This window comes from Panthera onca, chromosome D2, assembly GCF_046562875.1.
Source record: "Panthera onca isolate mPanOnc1 chromosome D2, mPanOnc1 haplotype 2, whole genome shotgun sequence".
NCBI classification, from domain to species: Eukaryota; Metazoa; Chordata; class Mammalia; order Carnivora; family Felidae; genus Panthera; species Panthera onca.
Window position 1 is genome coordinate 48,261,389 of NC_138349.1, and position 26,709 is coordinate 48,288,097.

The 26,709-nt window shown below is 50.6% G+C and overlaps 1 protein-coding gene across 2 annotated transcripts in view; it reads right to left on the minus strand.

The window, feature by feature from the left end:
• Window positions 1-26,709, minus strand: part of ANXA11 (annexin A11) — a 44,816-nt gene that overhangs the window by 15,183 nt on the left and 2,924 nt on the right. The window contains exons 2-4 of one of the 2 annotated variants that reach the window (XM_060642355.3): window positions 5,263-5,296; window positions 2,777-2,839; window positions 738-850 (exon numbers count right to left, since the gene is read on the minus strand). In XM_060642355.3, coding sequence (XP_060498338.1) covers window positions 738-850; window positions 2,777-2,831 — 168 coding nt within the window. In that variant the 5' untranslated portion in view covers window positions 2,832-2,839; window positions 5,263-5,296. The remainder of the gene's footprint in view (window positions 1-737; window positions 851-2,776; window positions 2,840-5,262; window positions 5,297-26,709) is intronic. The other variant, XM_060642354.3, reaches the window with a different exon arrangement.

The window sequence follows — 26,709 nt, forward strand, 5'->3', positions numbered from 1 at the left end:
GACCCCTCATCTGCCGTTGTGCCCAAGGCACCCATATTTGCTCTAAAAACACACAGTTTACTTATGGCGACTGTCTTCCCAGTAGGTTCGTACTTCAGGGTTGAGGTTTCTGTTTGTTGTATTCACGTATCCCCAGTGTCTAGAACAAGCCCGGCACAGGTGAGACTGCGTGCTGACTGCACTGTTTACACTGTGCCAGCAGTTGTTTTTAGATTACAAGCCAAGTAACAATAAAAGGAGCATGTCCGGGGGCGCCTGGGAGGCTCAACCGGTTAAGCATCAGGCTCTTGATTTTGGCTCAGGTCGTGATCTCATGGTTGAAGCCCCACACACTGACAGTGTGTGCAGCCCGCTTGGGATTCTCTCTCTGCCCCTCCCCCACTCTCTCTCAAAATAAATACACTTTAAAGAAAAAAAAAGAGGTGCGCAATACATATTCTATGAAGGCACCACCCCCACCCAGTTCAGAGCGGAAAGGGACTTGAGAGACCATGCGGCCCAACACATTCCCCTTCCCCTCATTTTACAGATGGTAAATCAAGATGCACAGGGACGGTGAACTGGAGACAGGCCTCACGGAAACCCTTCATTCTCAGATGCAGTTCCGTACCCGGTGCCTGCCCATAGGTACACACGCACACAGACATCTCTGAAGCCACCAAAGCCAGCAGTCTTTGTCCCTCTGGCCATGCAGGTGTGGCCCCCAGGGGCAGCCCCAGCAGGAGGGCTGGACTCACCATTCCCGAGAGGTAGTCCTGGTTGAACTGCCCTGCGTAGTTGGCCATGTTATCCAGCCCGATGGGGGGCATGTTGGGCGGGGGGTAGCCAGCACCTCCCCAGGCACCGCCACCTGAAAGCAACACTGAGCCCTTTAGCACCCTGCTGGCACCCCCAACAGGGAAAGGCAAAGCATCAAGCTCTCAGGGGTGGGGGGAGACCAAAGCAGGGCCTTGGGGACAGCACAACAGACCCCACGGAAAACACTCAGGCGAGAGAGTTGAACCCAATCCCACTGCCAGAAGAAGAGAAGAGAGGGACCCCCACCTCCTTCCGAGGAAGGTAGGGTTCAGCAAACACTCCCAGGACCTCTGTGGGATATTATTAAGGAGGTAGGAGGGCCAAGGGCAGACCTGCCCTCCTGGGCTCACCATCATGGAACAGGAATACAGACATAAAAAAAAAACAACAACAGGTCTTTGGGGATGCTGTGCTGAGCCCATGACAGCGGTGAGCTCAGAGAGGACCGAGAATCCACAATGCAGCAACAGCATGGCAGGGAGGGGTGGGTGTCCTGCTGACCGGGTTGTTTGCAATCATAAGTCCGTGAAGGGCAGGGAGAGCAGGATGGGAGGGTGGAGGGAGACAGGGTTGAGTCACAGAAAACACAGACACCCATCCCTACAAGGGGGGACGTTAGGGGAGAGCAGTAAAAAGCCCCAGCTCTGAACCCAGAGGGACTGGGTGTGTGCCCTGGGGCAAGGGACTCAGCCCCTCTAGTTCAGCTTCCTCAGCTGACAAGTAGGGATAAAAATTCATTTGTGTCACACTGCTGTGAGCAGGACTAAGACCTAATGCCCATGCAGGGCTCCCATGCTGCAGCAGGCGCCGGGACAAGGGGCGTGGCAGCTAGCATCACGGTGCGGGCCGCTGGCCTGTTATATGCCTTCCTGACCAGGGCTCTGGGACACTGAGGACAGACCCTGCTGGGAATCACCTCCTCTCAGTGCTGCTCAGTGTGGCAGGGGTAAGACACAAGGGCAGGATCCCTACTGGGGAGAGGCCCATGAGGCCAGTGCTGGCAGACCCAGGCCATGTCTCGTTCAGCGGGAAATGGCCCCACTTAACTCGATATGCCACACAACAGTGGCCAAGCCACCTCCCTGCCCCAGGCCTGTTCTCCACCTGTCGGATGGCACGGTGGGCTCAGGAGGCCTGCAGGAGCCATAGGTGCTCAGACTCAAAGACCTCGGCTCTGGGGAAATGAATGTGCCTGGTGGTCTTGTGGGGGTGAGGGGCAGTGCAGCTCAGGCAACCTCAGGATGACCAGCCTGGAATGATCCCCTCTCCCCCTCATCTCAGGAGACCTCGTTTCCTCCCCTACCATGGGGCCCAGTCTCATTTCAGGAACCTAGGAGGGGCTGGGGCCAGAGGAGCCAACTTCTAAGTGTGAAGAGAGAGGTGTTGGAGCTGGGGCCGGGTTCTGACGGCCTGACAACTGGTGCAGCCCCGTTGCTATCAGGCCACAGCATCTGGCAGCTGCAGAAGGCCCATCTGACCCTTAGTGACTGCCTCCTCTTCCTCCCTTGGCAGGAGGGACCCTGCCGCTGCACAACCACATGTTTGAGCCCAGGGTAGGAGAAGTGACAAGGGGCAATGGTCACCTAACAGTGCTTTGGAGGACACGGTGCCAGAGGCTTTACCTGGCTACCTCATTAGTATCTGGGATAGCCCAGTGAGGAGAGATACTTGAAACCACTTGCAAAGGAGAAGACTGAGAAAATGGAGTCTCTGAGAAAAGAAGGCATTTGCTTCTTGTTATCAGCTAATAACGCAAGAAACTGGGTCTCGGCCTTGTCCCGGCTTTCCAGAAGTGCTTGCAATCCAGGCCTTTCGTGGCCCCTGGGTCCGGGATTTTCTCCAGCCCCTCCCCACCTGGCTGAGCCCTTGGGGTAGTGAGGAAATGACTGGAAAGCACCATTCCTCTCTCCCTCTCCACTCCTGGACTTCGGGCAGACAGGGCATTCATTCCCTTCCCCGCCGGCCCCGACCCTCTTACCTGGTGCAGCCGGTGGGTAGCCGCCTCCGGGCGGGGGATAACCTGGGTAGCTCATGGTTTGATCTGAAGCGGAAGAGGAAGAAACCATGCTCAGGCTCTGCCGGGAGCCGCCACCAGCCTTCCCGACAACGGGGACACCCACAAGCCAGGCCCCTGCAGGAGGAGGGGCCGCCTCGGGCGTGACCTGGGCCAGCCCAGTTCACCTTCTACTTGCTGCGTGGGCCCCCAGCTAGAACAGGGAAGCAACGGTAGACCCATGCCTGCGCCCACACCCACGACAGGCTTCACCACGCACCAGTGGCTGCATTTCCTGGCAAACCCCTTTCTCCCACGCTTCGCTCCCACCTCGGCCGACACAGGATGCTGCACGTGGGGAGCTGTTCTCTGACCGCAGGGGCGAGAGCGCACTGCCTCGTTCTCAGGGGTCTGGGTCTATTTGTCTTTGTTTTCCAGTGTCTTCATCACCATCCAGCCAGAGGCCCTGTCCCCTGAGCCCGACCGACAGACCCCAAGCTATCCACGGTGGCCTCCAAAGTGCATCTGCCCCAAGCTACATTTTTCATTCTCCAACCTCTGGTTCCTCAGGCATAGGACTGTGGCACGGAATCATCATTTCTAGCAACCAGACACCTCAGGACAGCTCATCTGACCCAGGATCTGGAGTGAGGGCGAGCGAGGCAGTTGGGAGCCCAGAAAGGGTAAGTGTCTTGCAGATCAGGAGTAGAGAAGGGGAAAGGCCGGGGACCCAGGACGCTTGCCTGTTGGTGGCCGGTAGGATACCTGCTCTCACTAAGTCCCTCTATATACAGATCCCTCTGCCTGCGCCACGCCACTTGAACTGCCCAGGGGGGACAAAGACCTGCTGTGACCCAGATCACTCAGACTGTCACGCAGCCTCCTTCCTCTTGCTCACTGGCAGCTGCCACGGTTTGCAGAGGCACTCAATGACAGGTGGGAGTGGCAGGAAACCCGTAGGCCCCCTCAACAGTCATACCTGCTGACCCCTGGTGACCGCCTTCTCCCTGTACATTGGGCCCCAGCCTAGTTCTCAAACTGCAGCGTGTGAACCCCCGAGGGGCTTTTAAAACACGTTGCGGGGCCCCGCCGCAGTTTGGGTCAGCAGAACCAGAATCTGCATTTCTAACTAATTCCCAGGTGACGCTGCTGGTGCGGGGAGCCCGCTCCGAGAACCACTGCTCTAGATGCCATCGTCCACCCACAAGATTCTAGTTGCCCTTCATAGCTCCTTTGGAGATCTGTGCATGTCGTTGTCAAGGAGGCTGACGGGCTTCCTTAAGGTGCCACTCACTGGTCCCCACAGGGCCCACAGGAATGATGGACGTGGGATGTGTCACCAGGGGCGACTGTAGGCAGGGCAGCAGGAGGCCAGATGATGGCCTGGTGACCTTGGAGAGAGCTAGAATTGGCCACGAGCAGAATGGGCCAAAGACCCTTCCCCTTGCACACTGTGGTGAGGTAGGTGGTTGAGGGTCCCAGTGGTGCTGCCCTCGGTCTGACTCATCCCCCCCCCCGTGGCTGGCTGAGCCGTCAGCATAAAGTCCTCCTAGGTCCTGCCCTAGGCCTGATCCTTCTGACAGAATCCCCAGACCCTGCTGATGAGGAGAGCCTGGAAATCTGAATGATGGATGAACCAGGAACCTTCTGATGGGAGGAAGAGGAAGCACCCTGCATGAGGTCAGTGTGAGCTGCAGTTGTGTTCCAGACGCCCTTCTCTCTGGAGACCACCATTAAGCAGAAGCTTTGGGCACCAAAGACCCTTCCATGCCCTTCTCGTTCCTCCCAGAAGACTGAGGCCAAAAGGCCCATCCATAGCCAGGAAGGGAAAAACAAACAAACAAACAAACAAACAAAACAAAACCACGAACAACCAAAAGCTAGATACTACCCTGTTTCCACACATCAAAATTAATTTCAGCTAGAGATTTCAATATGAGAGGTGGCCCCAAGCCCCAAAGACATAAAAATAAGTTCTGCACAATAAGAAACAAATAAGGAAAACAACAAAAAGACAAGAGAAATGAAAAATTTAAGAAAATTATTTTGTGATTTAAAAAAAACAAACAGGGGCGCCTGGGTGGCTCAGTCGGTTAAGTGGCTGACTTCGGCTCAGGTCATGATCTCACAGTCCGTGAGTTCGAGCCCCGCGTCGGGCTCTGTGCTGATAGCTCAGAGCATGGAGCCTGTTTCAGATTCTGTGTCTCCCTCTCTCTCTGCCCCTCCCCTGTTCATGCTCTGTCTCTCCCTGTCTCAAAAATAAATAAAAATGTTAAAAAAATAAATAAATAAATAAAAATAAAAAAACCAAACAAACCCAACAACCACTAGAGGAACTCAAATGATGTGAACAGGCCATTCTAGAAAAGCAACTGAAGGTGCTCACCCATGCTAATACGCTAGGAGAGCTGCCAATTACAAACACAGAGATGTCAGAACGTAACACGCCAAGTTCTGACCCAGAAACTCACCTTCTAGAAATCGATTTCCCAGGCACACTGACACCTGGGTGAAATAACAGAGACGTGGATCTCACTGGGGCATTCTGTTGCAACAACAAACTCCTAAATAACCATCTGCAACGGGCTGGTTAAGTTCATCAGAACAGACCCATACAGTAAATCTGCTGTAGCTATTTTTAGAATTAGCCAGCCCTACATGTGGGGATAGGTAATGGTCACCGTTATTAATCAAGGTGTAAATGGTGTATACACTAAGCTAACATCTTTTTTTTATATATATATAATTTATTGTCAAACTGGTTTCCATACAACACCCAGTGCTCCTCCCGACAGGTGCCCTCCTCAATGCCCATCAGCCACGTTCCCCTCTCCCCCACCCCCCATCAACCCTCAGTTTGTTCTCAGTATTTCAGTCTCCTATGGTTTGCCTCCTTCCCTCTCTGTAACTTTTTTTTTTCCCCTTCCCCTCCCCCCTGGTCTTCTGTGAAGTTTCTCAGGATCCACAGAAGAGTGAAACCATACGGTATCTGTCTTTCTCTGCCTGACTTATTTCACTTAGCATAATACTCCCCAGTTCCATCCACGTTGCTACAAAAGGCCAGATTTCATTCTTTCTCATTGCCAAGTAGTATTCCATTGTATATATAAACCACATCTTATCCATTCGTCAGTTGATGGACATTTAGGCTCTTTCCATAATTTGGCTATTATAAGCTAACATCTTTAAAAAAAATGTAAACATATAAACTCAGTGGTGTATATGTATACACACACACACACACACACACACACACACACACACACACACATACACACCATCCCTGGAATGATAAACAAGAAACTTGGTAACCCCGGTTGCCTTTGGAAGGGAAAACTGGGAATAGAAATGAAGCTTACGGTTTATATTTACACTTTTTTGCCACATGCATGTATTGCCTATTAAAACAACAGCTTTAAAAAAGGCCTGATTCAGGTGCGGATTTCTGAGCTCACTTGAGGCCATGGCTGTCCTTCCAAGATTTAAATAACTCACACAGGGTCTATTCAGCCCCAGGCAGCCTGGCTCAGAGCCTGGGGTTAGCATTATTACATAAATGTACCAGGGGACCCAGACCCAGAGGATCCACTAGTGTGTCCCCGCCCAGGGCAGGACCACAGGGCAGCCTCAGGCTGCTCCCGGAGTGATGGCACTCATTCCCAGGAGGGCTTTGCAGACTTCCCAGCAAGAGTCTAAATTTGTCCCCTGTCAGTAAGCCGGGTCTAAACCCATGTCCGGGGAGCAGGCTTTCATCCCCGGGTCTTCCCCTCCCCTTGTGAGTCCACCTCCAGTCCACGCCCTCTCCTGCAAGCAGCCTCATTTCCCCACCACTTCCGGTCTGCAACTCACTCCCTTCTCTGTCGCGGAGCCCTCTTTAGAAGCAAAGGCCCCAGTTGTGGTCCCCCAAGAGTACAGGGCAGGACAGGACCACTGCCTCCTTCTTCCCTGCCTCTCTGGGGGGTACACTGAGAGAAAGTTCTGGACAAGGAGACCTGATGCGGATTCCTATTAAACTCCCGATTATTCAGCCTGCTGCTCAGCCTGCTGATGTGCGGACATTCCGATATCAAACATCTTCATGCTCAGTTTGGTTTTATAGCCGCTGATTTGGTAAGCATGACATCTGCTTTCTTCCAAGTAACTGGGAGAAAAGGGCCAAGGACCACACTCTTGAACTGTCACTGCCGACCACACGCCAGCCCCACAACAGCAGGTGCGGCCACTCAGCCGGCTATCCGGCCCTCAACTCTACCACAACACCACACATGAGTCCCCATCAACTTCATGATGGTTTAAAGAGGGCCTGCGTCAAGTGAGGATTCTAACACACTGCCCATGCCTAGAGTCCTCTGGTTTACCTGCCTAATAATCCCCAGGAGAAGGGCGACGGCAGCTGGATGACCTAGGGCACCCTTGGGGTGCACCATCCCTGGCCCCAGTGCCTACCCAGCCAGGAGGATGCTGGGATCCAACTCTCTGACTCATAGTGCCCACATGCTTTCCCCTTTGTGAACATTAAGAAATCTGCTCATCGTCCAGTCTTTGTGTAACTTTGAGCCACCACCGGGGGTGCCTGGGTGGCTTGTGGCTCAGTCGGTTGAGCGTCCAGCTTCGGCTCAGGACATGATCTCGGTTTGTAGTTCGAGCCCCGCATTGGGCTGTCTGCTGTCAGTGCAGAGCCTGCTTCGGATCCTTTGTCTCACTCTCTCTCTCAAAAATAAATAAACATTTTTTTTTTAAAAAAGAGGCCACCACCAGGGCCTGCTGTACTCGGTGGAGGTGTTCCCGGCACCCCGGGGCTGCCATATCCCCGCTCGGAGGTGAGCTCAGGCAGGGCTGCTAGGGGCTCCTCACCGTCCTCTCCCAGGGCCTGTCCAGCCCTCGTCCTCCACTGCAGAGGAGAACACGGTGAGCTACAACCTAGCAGATCTGCTTTCTCTTTGGCGTCCACAAGTATAGCATCTTCCGCACTGACCAGGCCCTTCTCCTACTTCTGTCCTTCAGCAAAGGAGAAAGGTGCCTGGGGAGGAATGCTTCACATTGCTGATGCAAGTCTCACAGACTGGGGCATATCCCCCATTCTACGGTGGCTCTGGTCAGGACGCTGACCCGGGGACTCACTGGAGAGAGCTTATTCCACAAGGCAGGCAGCCGGCCTCTTTCAGGATTGCTCCAATTCTCAGACACCAGTCTCTGGGGAACGTCCAGCCTCCAGTCCTGCCACTTTTGGGCCCGTGTGAAACAAACACCACCCCTGCTTCCTCACTGGGGCCATCCACCTGCCACTGGACACTTGATTTCATCCAGCTGTGGCCTGTCTCTGGCTAAATTGTGCTTCTCCAACTTCAGTCTGCAAAACAATCCCCCATCGGACTTGTTAAAACCCAGACTGCTGGGTCCCTTCCCCACAGTCTCTGAATCGGTAGGTCTAGGACAGGCCTCCAACTCTGTATTTTCCACATGGAAGCTTCCAGGTGGTGCCGATGCTGCTTGACTGTAGACCACACTTTGGGTAGCACTGCTTCATCACACACGAGAATCATCTGGACTGCTCACTGAAAATGCCTGTGCCGTGGCCCCAGTCATTCTGGGCCCTTCAACCTGGGAAGGACCGAGGAATCTGCAATTTAAACAATCACCCCATCCCCATCCCCAGTGATTCTGATGTAACTGATTCTGCGCTCCACACTCCAGGAAACACTCTTTCCTTTCAGGTACTGGGACACCTTCTAGCTTATACTGCCTAGCCTTTCTTCCCAATAGCAAGCCCTGAAGACAAGCACCTAGACCTGGGCATCCCAGGATCGCATCAGAACCGAGCCTCATAGTGCCAGGCTGATGAGGAAACAAAAGCAAGAGAAATGTAGCTTGAATTACATCTCCTTACAACCTGAAGCCCACTGACACACATCTGATATACACAGAGCGTGACCTTGCTCAAGGAGCTCATGGCTGCCTTCATGCTTTTTTTTTTTTTTTTTTAATTTTTTAACGTTTTATTTATTTTTGAGACAGGGAGAGACAGAGCATGAACAGGGGAGGGTCAGAGAGAGGGAGACAGAATCTGAAACAGGCTCCAGGCTCTGAGCTGTCAGCACAGAGCCCGACGCGGGGCTTGAACTCACGGACTGTGAGATCATGACCTGAACCGAAGTCGGCCGCTTAACCGACTGAGCCACCCAGGCACCCCCCCCCTTCATGCCTTTTATTGCAAACCACAAGTAACCTTATCTCAACAGCATCTAGCCCCTCAAAACGCTGAAAGCCTTGCTTCCAAATTCCTTTAAAACACACTTTATCTTGGGGAGCCTGGGTGGCTCAGTCGGTTAAGCGGCCGACTTCGGCTCAGGTCATGATCTCGTAGTCCGTGAGTTCGAGCCCCGTGTCAGGCTCTGTGCTGACAGCTCAGAGCCTGGAGCCTGTTTCAGATTCTGTGTCTCCTTCTCTCTGACCCTCCCCCATTCATGCTTTGTCTCTCTCTGTCTCAAAAATAAATAAACGTTAAAAAAAAAAATAAAAAAAAAAAACAACACACTTTATCTCTATCCCCCTCCCTCCACAAACTTAAAAGTATATCATCAGTCACTCCCCACAACCCCAGTGCAGCTCTTCCTGCCCACGGGTCCTGTCCCTGTGCTATAATAAAATCACCTTTTTGCACCAACAACGTCTCAAGAATTCTTCCTTAGCCATTTGCTCGTGAACCCCACTTCATAATTCCATCAAAGCGAATGCTGAAAGTATACAGCAGGCACACACTATATACTCTACAGTCTCAAGGACTGTAAAAGGGCCTGTTTCCTAAAGCTGTGTATACGTATGCAAGCATATGGTTACATTTCAAGGGCTCCACAAGGACAGGAGCCAGAGTCCTCAAACGCAGGAATCTAGAAATGCTGTGTTGGCAGAAGAGGCAAAATCATCCAGAACGAGAACCTTACTCCTCCCGCTCACTCGCCCCCCTCCCGTAACAGAGAGCCTCGTCGTTTCCCCACCTCATCAAGGGGAGAGGGAGACAGGAGCCTCCAGCAAGGCTGGGCTCTGCACACCTCCTGGTGTCTAGGCTGACTTTCCGGGACATGGAAGAGAAAGGGAGGGTTGGGTGGTGGCAGTGCCATGCTGGGCACAAGGACACAGAAGTATCTTCCCCAGAAGGCCAGCACAGGACTCAGGTGGGGGACAGAGCTTGCAGCAGGCTAATGCTGAACAGAAGGGGAGGCCTGAAAGCACCATCCCTGAGACCTCCCGCCCCTCTGTGCCCTGCAGCAAGCCAGGCAGGCCTGGACCAGAGTGGAAGCTTTTGGGGGATGACCTCTCTATTGGCCTTCCCCAGCCTGGGGGCTGGAGTATTCATTTGTGTATTCATCTTTTAATATTAAATCCTCAATCTGGTTGTATGCAAGAATTTAAATATAGAGTTTAAGTCATGCAGCTCAGATGATTCTCGGCTGATATATTTTTAAAAACAAAAAGAAGAGAAGACAAGCCACCAACTGGGAGAAAAAGTTTATGCAAGACACATCTGATAAAGGGCTGTATCCAAAATATAGAAAAGAACGCTTAAAAACTCAACAGTAAGAAAACAACCTGATTTTTAAAAATGGGCCAAAGGCCTGGACACCTCACCAAAGAAGACCCACAGACGGCATTTGAGCAGATGAAAAGATGCTCCCCATCAGACATTAGGGAATTGCAAATTAAACAACGAGATACCATTACACACTTATCAGAATGCCCCAAATCCCACCCAGTGACAACACCAAATGCTGGTGAGGCCAGGGAGCAACCAGAGCTCTTGCTCACTGCTGGTGGGAGTGCAACAGGGGATAGACCCCTTGGAAGAGTCTGGCAGCTTCTTATCTTACCCTATAATCCAGCAATTCTTGGTACTAACCCCAGTGCATTGCAAACCAGTCCACGTAGAAACCTGCACACAGATGTTTACAGCACCTCTATTCAAAATGGTCAACATTTGAAAGCAACCAAGAAGTCCTTAAGTAGGTGAATGGATGAATACCCAGAATGATGGAATATTATTCAGTGCTAGAAAGAAATGAGCTGTCAATCCACGAAAAGACATGCAGTGCATATGAGAAAAGGCTACATACTGCAGGATTCCAACTCCTGACAGACTGGAAAAGGCAAAACTCATCAGGGGTAAAAAAAAAAAAAAATCAGTGGTTTCCAGGAATTAGGGAATAGGGAGGGATGAACAGGCAAAGCACAGAGGAATTTTTAGGCCAGTGAAATACTCTGGATGATACTAAAATGGTGGGTATATTAGTTAAAATTCAGGGAATGTCCAACACTAGAAGTGAACCCTAAGGTAAACTACGGACTCTGGATGATTACGATGTGTCCACGTAGGTTCATCAATTATAACAAATGTACTTGTCTGGTAGGGGTGTTGATAACAGGTGTTGATAGTAATGTACTTTCCACTCAATTTTGCTGTGACTCTAAAACTGCTCTGAAATATAAATTACACTTAAAAAAATAGAAAATAGAATTAAAAAAGAACAGGGGTGCCTGGGTGGCTCTGTTATTTGAGTGTCCGACTCTTGGTTTCGGCTCAGGTCATAATCTCAAGGTTTGTGAGTTCGAGCCCCACATCAGGCCCTGTGCTGACAGCTCGGAGCCTGGAGCCTGCTTCAGATTCTGTGTCTCCCTCTCTCTCTGCCCCTCCCCTGCTCATGCTCGCGTGCTCTCTCTCTCCCTCTCTCTCCCTCAAAATAAATAAACATTAAAAATAAATAAATAAATAAAACTAAAATAAAAGAATAAAATAAAAAGATTAGAACATATTGTAGGGAAATTCAAACCCAGCCAGAAAGACACAAAGTGAAAACAAAAGGTCTCTCTACCCAAGGTTGCCGCTGAGCAGTTTCTCATGTATAATTCAAGACCCCCTCCCCCAAAACATACACATAAATGCATGTGTATGCGTGCGCGCGTGTGTGGTTTATGTATGTTCCTATGTGTATACAATTGTTTTAAAGCAAGAGATTTATTTGCTTATCTGTAAACTCTCCTCGCTCCAGTGCAAGGCTAGGTTTGGGCAGACTCGGGTGTAATTAATGGTGCACATTCTTACCTGGCACTGTTTGCGGAGATAAAGTTAGTTCGCCCCCAGCCAGTCTGAGCAACTTCTGGCCTCCATACACTGCCCCAGGAGTGGTGGGCCATTCTCCCTGGGTTAGTGGGCAGGACAACAGGAGACAATGACCCAGACAGGATGCAAATGAAGCCCAAAGCAAGCAGAAACACCTACCCAAAGTAATCCGCTTCCAAGAATCTTACATGGAAAAGGATCCCAAATGTGACCAGGAGCCAGGTCCATCCAGATCTCCGCAGACCTCACTAACCCATGGGCGTGAAGTGGGATTGGGAGGGGGGCTGGGGGGAGGGCTTTACCTCTCAGGGCTCGTCCTTCCTTTTGCATTCTAGGACTCCTAAAGGGGTCTTTAGATTTTTACTCCAGTCCTAGGTCTATAGACTCCCAAATGTTCACACTGGAAGCGACCTTGAAGAATATCTAATTTCCAACCCCTTTGGTTTTGCAGCTAAAATACACCAGGGGCACTGTTTACTCAAGCCACTAACACACCAGGGAGAGGGTCCGTGGTAGAACTCTGCTTGCTGCCTGCTCTCTCCTAACACAGCCACGCTGCAAAACCTGTGGCCACTTCATCCTGAGCTAGGCTGGCTTGTTTGGTGGTCCCAGTCGGTCCCGCCACTGGAGACCTACTTTCAGGCCCCTCTTCCCAGGGCAGAAGGAAATGCAGTAAATATGCTCTGAATCAGGGTTTGCCAAGGCCATTCCTTATGGCCAGAAGGCTCCAGATATCCTCTGGTGCCTAGGCTCACACCACTTCCCTCTCCCCACACCTACAGGGTAGGAGGGAAGCCAGGTACAGGCTAGAGCTATGCCACATACAGTCATTCAGAGCTGGCTCAGCACTGACCTGGACCCCCCACCCCCAGCTCAGCCTTAGCAAGCAGAAACAGGCAGCTTGATGTACTGTTCAGTGTTTCCTGAACTGTGTTCTTGGACACCAGCTTAATATCTTGCAAGTTGAGAATTTAGACGGATGCAAAGAGAGAGAGATCAGTTGTCCAAAAACTTTGGAAAATGCTGCCTACCACATCCCCTCCCCAAAGTGCCAATTCATAATAGCATAATAAAGGCTCTGAGAAATCCTGTAACAAAGGAGCCTACTTAACTTTATCCCCAAATTTCCCAAACTTATTAGGCAATCATGACAACAGTTACCATTTATTGAATAATTATGTGCTAGGCACTGTGTTACGTGCTTTATGTGGAATTCAACTTTACAACAATTCTACAAAACACTAAAATAATGATACCCTATTAGAGATAAGGAAACTGAGGTATGGAGAGATTAGGAAACTTGCCCAATGTTACAGCTAGCAAATGACTGAGCCAAGATTCACACCCAAGCAGTCAGACTCCAAAGCCCAGGCCTTTCACTGCCCTCCCCCCGCCACCCCCCCACCCGGCTATACTATACTTCCTCCAGCCCCAGAAACTAGTATCTCAAAAACTAAAACACACCAGTTGATGGAAGAGTATGGGATTAGGAATTGGGACCATCAAGCCTCACTGCGATCCCAGGTGCTCCATCAAAGGCAGGATAGGGTGGTGGGAAGAAATGAACTCTGATGCCAGACTACACGGGTTCAAATTCCAGTCCTGATCTCTACTAGGTGTGTGGCCTTGGGCAGGTTACCTAACCTTTCTGAGCCTCACTTTTCCACATCTGTAAACTGGGGACAGTAACAGTTTAATATCAGAAATGTTCTCCTTGTACCACTTAACCTTTCATTAATATCTCTTTCCCCGGTATAAAACAGCAAACAGAGTTTGAGGGTCCCAGAGACCCCCAGACCATTTGATAACACTCATGATGAGAAGTGTGCGGGCAGAGGGGACAGGGTGTAGAGTTGGGGAGCGAAACTAGAGGTGGGGGCAGAGGACGTGAAGAGTAGAATCCAGTCCACCAGTCCCTTCTCTCACACCAAGCCCAGCCCTGGGAGCAGCAGGTCCTGGGAATGGCTGTGTTGGATGTTCTCATCTCCCCAAGGAAAAATCACGAACATGAGACTGGCAAAGTTTTCTTTCCTTTCCCTCTGCACACCTGGGTGCCCTGGGGGGCCTGGTGCAAGCCCCAGGAATGGCAGGGGCTGGGGAAACAGAGGAAAGAAGCTGATGGGGGGGGGGGGTGGAGAAGAGCATCTCTGAAAAGGCCTCTTGGAGATGAAACCTGCTCAGGAGGAGGGTGCTGGGGAAGAGCCCCCGCGCCCCTGCATAAAGCTCCAGCCCTGCAGGCACCCAGGAACTGGCGTCGACACTTCTACCTGGGCCCCGCGCTAACGGAAACCATTTTCTCTCATCTCAGCTGGGATGAGAGAGACCACAGCACAGCTCTCCGACAAACCTGGCTCGCTCCTGTTCACGGGACGGTTCCCTCTGACACCGCGCCGAACGGGCTTCGGGAAGAGCCGACGCTCAGTCAAAGGCCGATCCCCGATTCGGGATTTCTGAGCGATGGAAAATGAAGGTGAACCCAGATATGGTGTCACCGTCTGGCTCACACCCAAAGCCCAGAACGTGACAAGGGCTCAGGCCTCGGTCATTGCCGATGCCAAGGGTCTTGTGACAGACGCAGTGGCAGTGAAAAGTCCAAGTCACGGTCAGGACCTGAGGAAACCCACCCCAAAAAAGGGAAACTGTGGGCTGTGTTTCCAAGTGCAGTTCAGGCTGAGAGCCAGGTCTGTGTCTGCCTCACCACTTCCGCCTGGGGAGGTGCCTCCTGGTTACGCCACCTGAGCAAGAGGGGCTGCTCCTGGAACCACCTGAGAAACAAGGAGGAGGGGCCCGCAGACGTTAATCAGGCACGAGTGCCAGGGATGCCTGGGCCCTCCTGGCTGCCCCCTTCGCTCTCAAGTCCCTCGCCCTCCTGCAAAGTCCAACCCAAGGCCGTTTCCCCAGGATCACCTGGGCCCCCAGGGGTGCAGCGCATCCACACCCCAGAGCGGTTACTGTCTGTGCAACACAGCCTTTCAGTGGCTCACAGGAAGGCAACTTGGGGAGTTCCTTCCCTGGACCCCGCCTCTGAGTGGGGAAAGAGGAAGCCGAGTGGCTCATCCCACGTCTTGTAGCCTAAGCATCACCAGCGTCCATCCCCAGATACTCTGTAGGTCCTGCTACCACCAACTGCTCTCCCTCCCGTACCCTAAACCAGTTCCCCGTCTTCACACAACCCACGCTCCCCCATCAAGAGCCACAAATATCACAGGACAGTCACAAGAAACATCTCGGCTCTGCCGTATGAGTTTTGCCCACAGCCCACACAGATCTGATATCATCTTCTAACACTGCTGAGGAGGAACCAGGGTGACACACGGGGTTTTGAGCCCGACGACAATGATTCCAAGTCTAGCTCTACCACTTGCTGGCTGGGTGACCTTGGGCATACTGCTTGACACCTTTGAGACTTTTTCTTTACCGGGAAAATTGGGGAAGAAACATCTATCCAACTATGTGGCTGGAAGGATTCAATACACTGATACCCATATACAAAGCTACCCACCATGCAGCTTATTAGCATATAGTAGGCACTCAGGTAATTTCAACTTTCTCCCTAAAAAGCATTAGCCTGGAAGCTAGGATCTGGGTCCTGGCTCCACCACTTGCTGTGTGACCTTCTTGGAGCAGCTCTACCTCTCTCAATTTCGATGCTGTCTGCAAAGATACGACCTGCCCACCTACCTTGGAGTTGCCGTGAGTACTGAAGGAAGCAATAAAAGAAAAAAAAACTTTGTCAAGTATGGGACAGCTCTCTTAACTCTGTGACCAACTCACACAGTGCTGGTCTCTCCCAAGAGGCCAAGAGGACAGGTGGCGATGTTCAGAAAGGGGGAAAAGGGTCATCGAAGATCCTGGACATACACCCCAACTTGGTCAGTGTCTGGTACTCACCTGCCACGTGTCCAGCCCACACAGGAGGGGCGTGCCTAACCAACTATACAACCATGGGGTGTCCCAGGACAATGTTGGTAAGGAGGAGGGCTTTTCAAAGCCTGAGATCAAGGCACCATCACGTTCCTTAATTAGGTCCTTCAAAAATATCCCAGACAGTCCACACCCTGATCCCCCAGAATGTGTGAACATGTTACCTTACATGGCAAAAGGGGCTTTGTAGATATGATCAAGGTTACCAATTATGAGATGGGGAGGTTGGCCTAGACCACCCAGGTGGGCCTGATCTAATTACATGAGTCCTTTCCTGAGCGGAGGCCCCTTCCTGGCTGGGTTAAGGATGAAAAGGAAGAACAGGGGCGCCTGGGTGGCTCAGTCGGTTGGGCGTCCGACTTCGGCTCAGGTCACGATCTCGCGGTCCGTGAGTTCGAGCCCCGCGTCGGGCTCTGGGCTGATGGCTTGGAGCCTGGAGCCTGCTTCCGATTCTGTGTCTCCCTCTCTCTCTGCCCCTCCCCCGTTCATGCTCTGTCTCTCTCTGTCTCAAAAATAAATAAAATGTTAAAAAAAAAAATTTTTAAAAGGATGAAAAGGAAGAACAAAGAGGATGGATTTGAAGCACCGTGGAGGAAGGGGCCATGAGCCAAGGAATGCAGATGGCCTCTAGAACCTCACAAGACAGGGGTGCGTTCTCCTCTAGAGCCTCCAGAAAAGACACAACCCTGCCCAACAAACACCACGAGGCCTGTGAGACAAAAGCGTAAGACAGAAAGGTTGAGCGGTAAATGGTGCAGCCGCTGTGGCAGACGGTAGGGTAATTCCACTTTGGGGTCACAGACCCCGAAGACCAGAAAGCAGGGACCCAAACACACGAGCACACCACTGTCCACAGCACTTTACAAGCGCCAAAAGGTGGAAACAATCCAAATGCCCATGAGAAGGAATGAATGAACAAAATGCTGTGCACAACACATGACAGAATATTACTCGGCCTTAAAAGGGAAGGAGATTTGGAGATTCGGACGTGTGCTACAACAGGGATGAACGCTGAGGACGTGATGCTCAGTGAAATATGCCCATCACGAAAAGACCGATACTGTGTGATCCCACTTCCAGGAAAGAGGTGCCGGAGTGGCCAAATTCAAGAACTGTGGGTGCCAGGGCCTGGGAGGAGTGGGGACTGAGGAGTTTCTGTTTAATGGACAGAGTTTCAGTTTGGGAAGATGAAAAAGTTCTGCAGGTGGGTGGTGGCGATGGTCACACAACAAATGTGAATGTACATAATGCGGTGGAGCCACACACCTTTGAGAAGTGCTTGAAATGGTGAATTTTATGTTTTTTAAAAAACGTATATATATATTTTAAATGCTTATTTATGTTTGAGAGAGAGAGAGAGAGAGACAGACAGAGTGCAAGCAGGGGAGGGGCAGACAGAGAGGGAGACACAGAATCTGAAGCGGGCTCCAGGCTCTGAGCCATCAGCACAGAGCCCGATGCAGGGCTCAAAGCAATGAACTGTGAGATCATGAACTGAGCCAAAGTCGGACACGTAACTGACTTGAGTCATACAGGCACCCCGGTAAATTTTATCTTTTATATATTTTACCACCAAAAAACTGTGTGTGGTTTTAAGCCACCAAGTTTGTGGCAATTTGTTATGGCAACAATAGAAAACTAATGCATACAATGATCTCCTTCTTTCCAGATCCTCCCATCGTGTTCTCTTTGAAAAGGTCCCTGCCCTCCTTGTGTAAAAGATTCGTGAACAAGTCTATGTAACTTGGCAAGCTTTCTTTGACATGGGAAGCAATAAACCACCAAGACCAGAGAAAAACCATTCCAACCGAAAAAGGGAGGAGCAGGTGCTCGCCTCTCCTGTATGTCTGGGAATAAGAGCTCAATAAAGCTTTACTCCCTTGTATTATCAGTCAACATGAATCACCATGGTGAGACTTGGGGCTCCGAGCGGGTTCTGTATGGCCAGGCCAGACACACCCAGCCAGGAATGCAAATGCTCTGGGGAGGGAAAAGCTCTGCACAGGCAGGCAATCACACTCAAACTGGCCAGGACCCCACCAACTAGGGCACCAGAGCTCACTCCCCCCTAGCGATGACTCAGTTCATTCCTACTCACCCCACCTCAGCCCTCATTTCACAAATGGGGACACTGACAACCAGGAGGGAAGAAGGGACATGCCTAGGTGACATAACAAGATCTCAAGAGGGCTGACCCAGGACCCCCACCTCCTGCCTCCAAGACAAGAGCTCACTGTCCAAAAGGTAGGACACCAGTCAGCCGCTGCGTCTACAGGAGTTGGTCCTGGTTTGGGGAGGTCTGGAACTTATACAGTTTTAGGGGCCCTCCTTAAGCAATGACACGATGTCAGGGTGTCTGGGTTAAGCATCTGACTTCAGCTCAGGTCATGATCTCACAGCTCGTGAGTTCAAGCCCAGAGTCAGGCTCTGTGCTGGCGGCTCAGAGCCTGGCGTCTGCTTCGGATTCTGTGTGTCTCTCTCTCTGCCCCTCCCCTGCTCGCATCCTGCCTCTCTCTCTCTCAAAAATAAACATTAAAACAAAAAAAAAAAAAAAAAAAAAAAGAAATGATAAAATGTTTTGCAAATTTTACAAAATGATAGGACTTTGTGAATCCACTGCCAGGGCCCCTCTCGTGGAAGGGCCAAGGCAAGTGAGGTGGGGGTAGGGGTGTCCCCCGAAGCCAAAGCTTAAATTCCATTAGCTTCAAGGTAATGCCATTCCTGGGCTCAAAGAGGCACCGGGGCTGGGCTAGACCATCGTGGAGAAAGAAGAGGAGAACACAAAGTCGGGCTTTCCTGTGCCAGGCTTTCGTTCTGGCTGTGGACACACACAATAAAGCAGTTGCAGGAAGTTACCCACAAGCGCTTTAGGAGCCATTCCTAGTAAGAATGGAGATTCCGGCTGAGAATCAGGAAATGCATTCTTTGGGAGAGGAAGGTGGGAGAAGAGTCTAGACAACCAGCTTCCCTCTGAAGGGTCTTGGTCAACCTAAGGCTCTCCTGGGCCTCTCCCTCCCTCACCTATTAAATGGGTGAGCCTGCGAGGGATCCACGGTCGTGGACGTGTGCTGCCCAGAACCTGGGGCTCCGTGAAGGTTTTGTAGCTCACACTTATTTCCTGGTGGGGAGGGGGAAGAGCATAAAAGAGACTCTGGGCCTGACTTAAAGTTTTTTTAAATGTTTATTTATGTTGAGACAGAGACAGCACAAGCGGGGGAGAGGCAGAGAGGGAGAAAGAGAATCCCAAGGAGGCTCCACGCTGTCACGGCAGAGCCCCACACGGGGCTCAAACTCACAAACCATGAGATCATGACCAGAGCCAAAACCAAGAGTCGAATGCTTAACCGACTGAGCCACCCAGCCATCCCTGTTTTTTTGTTTTGTTTTGTTTTGTTTTAATGGAAAAATAGGAGATCTGGTAACACGGGTCCTAAACTTCCTGATGGGAGCACATGGCTAGGGAGGCAGCAGCTACCCTTTCGGCCAGGTGTGCCTGCTTCAGCTGCTCACTGTTCCCCACTTGCACAGTCCCAGGCACCTGCACACAGAGTCAAAGGGACAGGTGTCACCCAGGGCCCTGCCAGTTAAGATACAACGAGCCATATGAAAGCCCAAGGCCTATCACAGATCCTCTCTCACAGTGAAGTAGGGGAAGAAGGGTAGCGGACAAGACTGAAGGCGGTGGCTGTTCAAATGGTTTTGGAGAGGCTCAGTCCCTTCAAGCCTAGGAGACAGGAGACAGTATCTATCCCAGGTCCAAATGGCTAAGGCACTCCCCACTCACCTACAAGCCCCAGGAAGCCTCTCCTTCAAATTATACTTACCAGCGGCTTAACGGTGACAAAGTCCCGGCCAACCTTCTTACTGCTGAAGTGGAAAGAAATCCCCACCAGAGCCTATAGATCAGAGATCTATAAAGATCCGTGAAGGTTCTCTTTTAGAGCTCAAGTATGGGCTGACCCCTGTGTAGCTGGGATCCTAAGGTTTGCCAAAGGGCCCTGGGCCAAGAGACACACTGTGCCATGGCAGGAAAATGGCAGGCTCCTGGAGGTCTATGGGCGATGGAAAGACTCACAGGAAATGGCATGTCCGTGGCTCAGCCAGGGCATTTTCTTGGCACTTCTCATCTTCAGGACTTCTGTTCAGGCAGTTCCTTCTACCTGGTCTGTCCTCCTTGTCTCCTTTATCCCTTCCTTAAGGCTGGGTCAGTCTTAGCCTTCCTTTAGCCAAGATAGAGCCCCCCCCCAACCCCCTTCAGGAAGCCTACCCGAATCTCTCCACGCATAATGACCGCTCTTCCTGGAACTTATCAGCACTTGGCCTAAAACGTTTTCTATGTTCTCCAGTGCTCTAACAATACTCCCCCTTTTCCAGTACCTATGATAGGCACACATATTAGCTCAAAATAGATCACCTCATTAATCGTCACAATGTTCCCACAAGATGGGTAGTGTCACCTTAAGGGAGCTAAGGCTTAGAGACGACTGACAGGCAAGGGTCACACACCCAACTAGTGCCAGGGCCAGAATTACTTTTTCCTAGGGGAAGAGCGAGTGTCCAGGCTGTAGGATAGGCCCCTCCTCCTCCTGCCACTGGCTAGCATAGGGCTGGGCACAGCGAGCGCCTCACACGTTGACAGGATACGAGTGGACCCTGATTCATCGCTTCCACATCCTGGGTGGCACCTGTTCTGATGGCCTCTTTTGTCAAAGCTTCTGGTGCACGGGCTTCAGGAATCCCGGGGGCAGAGAGGACTCATCAAGGACATTCCCTTCTCTCCCTCCCACACCAAGGCAGGACCTCAAGCGTTTTGAGAGGGTGTATGAACATCCCTAACTCTGCTGGAGAAAGGGGGTAAGTGGCCTTACCCTCTGCAGGGACCGCAGAGCCTTAGTGCCCTGCCCTCATGGGGAAGCTGCCTCTCCTCTCAGGTGTGAGCACAGTGCCATTAAGTCACAGAAACAAGCCAGAAAGCCACCGGGCAGCACTCCACAGATCCTGACCACATTTTCCCAGGCACTGAACAAAAACCCTCTGAGAGGTGCGGTTAAACATTCAACTCCCCACCCACAGGCCAAGAATTAAGACTAGATGGAGCCTATGTCAATCATTATCCAGGCAGTGCCTCAGGCTGTCCTCTGAGGCCTGGCACCTGGGGCTGACCAGCCTGGAGAGGTTCTGGGCAAAGCAGGCTGGGAGAGTGGCAATGGGACGGTGTACAGGCCTTACCATGGGGCTGAACTTGAGCAAGCCAGTTCTGAAAGATACCTCTTAGAAATAAAAAGTCAATTCCCGGGGTGCTAGCATTGGATGACGCAGGAATCCTAGAATACTGAAATTGGAAGCGGGCTTCATGAAATCATTTGCTTCAACCGGCCTATTTTACTACAGTGGGGAACCAAGACCCAGAGAGCAGAAGAGGTCTGCCTGACGTCTCAGAATTGACTAGGGGCAGGACACAGACTAGAACCATGTCTTTTGACTTCCAGGCTGATGCATTAATGGCCCACGGGGGCTCCCCTCCACTCAGCACACTTCTGGGCTCCAACCCACTTTCCCGGGCTGGAGAATGGGCTGGGGAAATGTACAGGCTGTCAATAAGGAAGTGACTCTGCGGCCTCCCAAATAAATTCCCGTAAAATCGAGCAGCACAGAAGACAACCTTTGCTCCGCGGAAGCCTCTGGGACATTGTTTCCCTCCCTATGAATTAATAACAGCAGAGAGTGGGGGTTGGTGGCCTCTTGTTCTGACCTCTCTGGGGTCCGTTCGGAGTTTAAATGGCCTCTTCCCCCAAGCTCTCCTGGAAATAGTCACCTACGCCTAATACCTGGAGTTGAGAAAGGTGAGCCAGGAGGAGGAAGCACAGCAAGATACTCTCCATCCCAAAGCTGGGTCTTGGAGGGGCATCCAAATCCCTGCGCGGCCTGTAAGGTCAGGAGGTGGCTCCAAGCGACAGGATGTGCGGCCGCCAGACCTGACTCCTGGGGACAGCCCAGAAGGAGCGATGATTCTCAGAGCATCAGCAAAGTGGCGGCAGCAGCTGCTTGCCTGTTCATTCTCGAGCCCACGAGTGGGAGGCTGCCACGCCCAGCACCGCGAGCTGGCCTGCCACTGTAGCGACAGACCATTCCTACTTCCTAACCTGAGGGATAGGGGCTTAGCCAATGGCAAGACTGATAAGCACAGCAGGAGTTCAAATTATAGACAGCAGTGGGTAGTGTCCCAGGAACTTCTGGTTGTCCCCCTCAACCATCTGCCCTCTGTTACTTCCGTAACAGAGCACAAACTGTTGCCTGGCACACGGTGGCTTCAAACAAGAACTGGGTTTCCAAGCCTCCCTTGGCAACTTAAGCAGGGTCCTGCCATGAAAGTCTGCTGTCCCGGGCCATGCACGCAGGGGAAGCTCCTGGAGCAGGGCTACCCAGGGTGGCCCCCAGACCGACGCATCAACACAGCCCGGGTGGCTGTCACAAATGACAATTCCCAGTCCTCACCCCAGACTTCCTAAGTCGCAACTAGGGTGGGGCCCAGAAACCTGTGTTTTAACAAACTTTCCAGATTATTCTTATATATGCTCACATTTGAAAACCACAGCCCCGGAGAATGCTGGAAGCAACTTTACAGAAGGAGCCTGGTGCCCGCACCATCTCATGGAGCGGACATTGACTCGGGCCTTCAATTTCTGAAGAGAGGAGCTCCTCTCTCAATCCATGACCACACCCGAATCCTAATGCAGGTAGGTTAGGGAAGCAGGATGATGAGAAACCGAAGCAAGTCAGCAGAAATCAGAAAAGTGATAACATCCAAGTATAATAAATAATGAACAGAAAACAAGATGCAAGGAATAAAATCAAGAATATCTGGTATGTGGGGTGGGGGTGGGGGGGCCTGGCTGGCTCAGTTGATGGAGCGGGTAACGCCTGATCTCAGGATTATGAGTTCCAGCCCCATATTGGGTGTGGAAATTACTTAAAAAAATAAAAACAAAAATAAAATTTTATGTTTATTTTTGAAAGAGAGAGGGAGAGTGCATGCACATGAGGGGGAAGGGCAGAGAGCAGGGGACAGAGGATCCCAAGTAGGCTCTACGCTGACAGCAGCCCACATTGGGCTCAAATTCATGAACTGTCAGATCATGACCTGAGCCAAAGTCAGACGCTCAACTGCTGAGCCACTCAGGAGCCCCTTAGAAAAATAAAATCTAAAAATAATAAAATAAAATAAAAAAATAAAAAAATATATATGTCTCTCTATAGATAGATAGATAGATAGATAGATAGATATAGTATGTAAACAGTATTAGGTAAACAGAAAGAAAAACTATTAGTGGAAATACTTATATTAAAAATATGTTGAAGACTGTTTCAATAACCCTGCCTCAGCAGGCTGAGGGTTTTTTCCAGCCTGTTTTTCAGCCTTTTGCCTTTACCTGCAAATACAGGACTTGGAAAACTACTCGCTAGGATTTCCCCTGAAATCACTGATGTGACTTAAAACACAAAGATACAAAAGGGTGTAAGATTTGGGGGCCCACGTCTTTGTATCTGACATTGGGCCCTCGGACATTTTTGTGTACTGACTGTTTTGTCACATACCTTGTGGAATCGAGAAGGGTCACGTGCTGTCCCAAACGAGGAAGGAACAGTGTAATTGCCAGTCAGAGCTGACTGTGACTTTGGACATAAAGGAAGGGGCAGATATGGAGAGATGCGGCACCTGGGCCTGTCCTTGGGGCTTGCAGGCAAATCTTACTTTACCCATCCCTCCTAAGAAGTTGGGACTGGATTATTTCATGATTATCAGGGAGCTGAGAAGCAGGTGGGGGAGACCTGAGCACCACCTACTCCACACAAACCTGAAAGAAAACTAAACAGACCACGTTGTAAAACGTGCAAAACATTGGAAAACCCCTAGCTGATGCCTCCCTCTACATTTCTGAGCCTTTCACTTACTCTCTTAAAAAATACACATATTGGGGCGCCTGGGTGGCTCTACACCCAACATGGGGCTCGAACTCACAACCCTGAGATCAAGAGTCGCATGCTCTTCCAGGTGAGCCAGCCAGACGCCCCACCATGTAGATCAGTTTTGATCCAAGGATGTTTTAGAAGACAGCATCCTGGGTTTCTGAGTATTTTCGTGGAGCAGTATGATCATATTTTAATGTTGACTGGGGCTTTTATTGGGTTATAATTACTAAATGTGATCAGGAAAATTTCTTCTCATTGGGCTGTATTAAGATTTTCTTTGTGGCAACTACATGACCCATACCAGAAGGTTTCACAGACGGGGAAGGCTGTGTATTCTCTGTGGGACACATACTCTAGATGTATCTGTTAACTTGAGCTTCTCTGCATTTCCTTGAGTATCTATCAATTATCAGAGGTGCTCCAAAAATTTCTCATTATGATCTTTATTTAAGTCAAGCTGTACTTATATTTATTCTAGATGTATTAATCTGGCATCCGTGGTTGGTGTATACACGTTCATCACGCTTATCTTTGCGGATTGTAAGGGCGTCTGTGTGGCTCAGTTGGTTGAGTGTCTGACTTCGGCTCTGGTCATGATCTCAGGGTTCATGGGTTCAAGCCCCGCGTTGAGCTCTGTGCTGAGAGCTGGGAGCCTGGAGCCTGCTTTGGTTTCGGTGTCTCCCTCTCTCTCTGTCCCTCCCTCACTCATGCTCTGTCTCTCTCTCTCAAAGATAAATAATAAAACATTAAAAAAAAAAAGACATTAAAAAAATTAATTAAAAGACTAAAAATAAATGAACCAATTTAGATATTAAAAGTAGAGCAACAAAATAACCAAAAGAAGGAATGAATAATGATAAAGGCTGAAATTAAGGACCAACAAACAGAAAAAAGTGGAAAGGACACACAAAAAATTATTTTCCAGTTAGCATATCCAGTTGGATTCCCATTCATAATATATCGCAAAGATGTATTACAAGGCCTGTGATCTGTCCCTGATTTGGAAAACTTAATGTCATAAAAATGTCAACTCTTCCTTATAAATAAATACATTCAATGACATTCCAATTCCAATTTCAAGTTACAAAAACAGTCAACAGTCTCAGTGCCCATCGATAAGGGAAAAGTTATATAAATTATGGTCCATCTGCACTATAGAACATTCCACAGCTGCTACTGACCTGGAGGAATGCAAACCCAGAGTTACTGCCCGTGATAAATTAATCAAAAACACAAGCTACAGAGTAAGGTGTGCAGTATGAATCCATTCTGTGAAAGAAGCAAACATTTACAGGTGCCTTTGTCTACATGACACAGAGGGACACAGGGAGAGACCCTTGGCTGCAGGCCACCCACTGTGCTAACTTCCTAGGTGGAATGGGAATAAAAGAATGAATTGAGAAACAGAAACAAATATCCCCTCAGTGCAGGCCTCCTGCAGCACCACCCAATCCCTCTTCTTCCTTTCAAAGCCAACATTTTCAAAGCCTGTCTACACTCAGTATCCCCAGATCCCCACCTCCTACAGCTCCTGCACCCGTTCATCCCAGTCTGGCTTCTGCTCCAACATCCCACCAAAACTGCCCTGGCTAAATAAAGTGCCGAATATCCTCCTTGTCGCTTCCCACAGCAACAATGGACACCGCTGGCCATTCCTCCTACTGAGGTGGACTCACCCTGGCCTCTGTGATCTGACACTGTCCTGCTTTTCCTTCCCTCTCATGGACTGCTCTTTTTCTGGCTCCTTTATAGGCTCATCTTCCTTGACTCAGCTTTCAAGGTGAGTTCCTCAATCTCATCATGCCTTAAATCAGATACAATCCGGACAAAAAAATGTCCCTCTAGCCCAGACCCCTCCAAAGCCCCCCACATACCTGCCTACTTGGTACCTCAGAGGCACGTCAAACGCTACATGTCCAAGACTGAACTCATGATCATGCCCACTCTCCAGACCTGGTTCTTATCCAGTGTTTCATGTCTCAGGAGAATCCAGGGGGACAAACTAGGGTGAGTGGGGTGGCCTTTGCTTTTATGCACACAGCACAAGGCTAGGCAGACAGTGGGTGCTCACTAATGTTGAGTTCAACAGAAACACGCCTTGTCACCCACTTCCTAAAAATAGCCATGACCTTTTAGGTGGACACAGCACGCTCACATCTGCTACCACCAGCCCCCCCACAAAAACAACCTCTCCCGCCCCCCCCCCCCCCCCCCACCCAGAGATGCCACTCGCGGGCTTAACCTGCCACATGCTCCCTCCACCCTGCTACCCTCCTCTGGGTTTCTCCTCTCCACCTTCACTCAGATTCCTCTCATCTTCACTGTCCTCCTGGCCAGCCTCTCCCCAGGCTGTAGGTGTCAAAGGCTGGAGCCACGGGACTTCCCTCTCAATTTCAGGAGCAATTCTTCCCTTCTTTTCTGCTAAGGCGTGGCACTTTCAGGAGCACAAGCCCATGGAAGACCAGACACTAAGGGATCACAGAACCAGGACTCAACCACCTGTACACTCCAATCCCGTTTCAAGTTTCGTTGCAGTAACACCCTCAGGGGTATCAACATTGTCATCACTACATCCTAACTGATCTTAAACTCCCTTTGCAAACAGTTTCTGCAATCAACCATCTGAGGTAGGCATTTTTACCATTCAGAACACTTGGGACCCTGTGTGGCTCCATGGCTTGTCCCAAGTGACCCACAACGGATGAGAACTCTATCGACTCCTCTTTTGCCCTCACCCCGTTACTTTCTCCCATCAGTGTATCTGAGTCACGGTTCAGGCGGTACTGTTAGGATCCTCCCAAATACAAGCCACCGGGTGACATCAAACGGTTATTTTGTGGGGCAAAGGGGCCAGAGTCAGTAGGCCTACGGTGGTACGGTTTCCGGTAGTTATTAGAAAGTTCCACTGAGT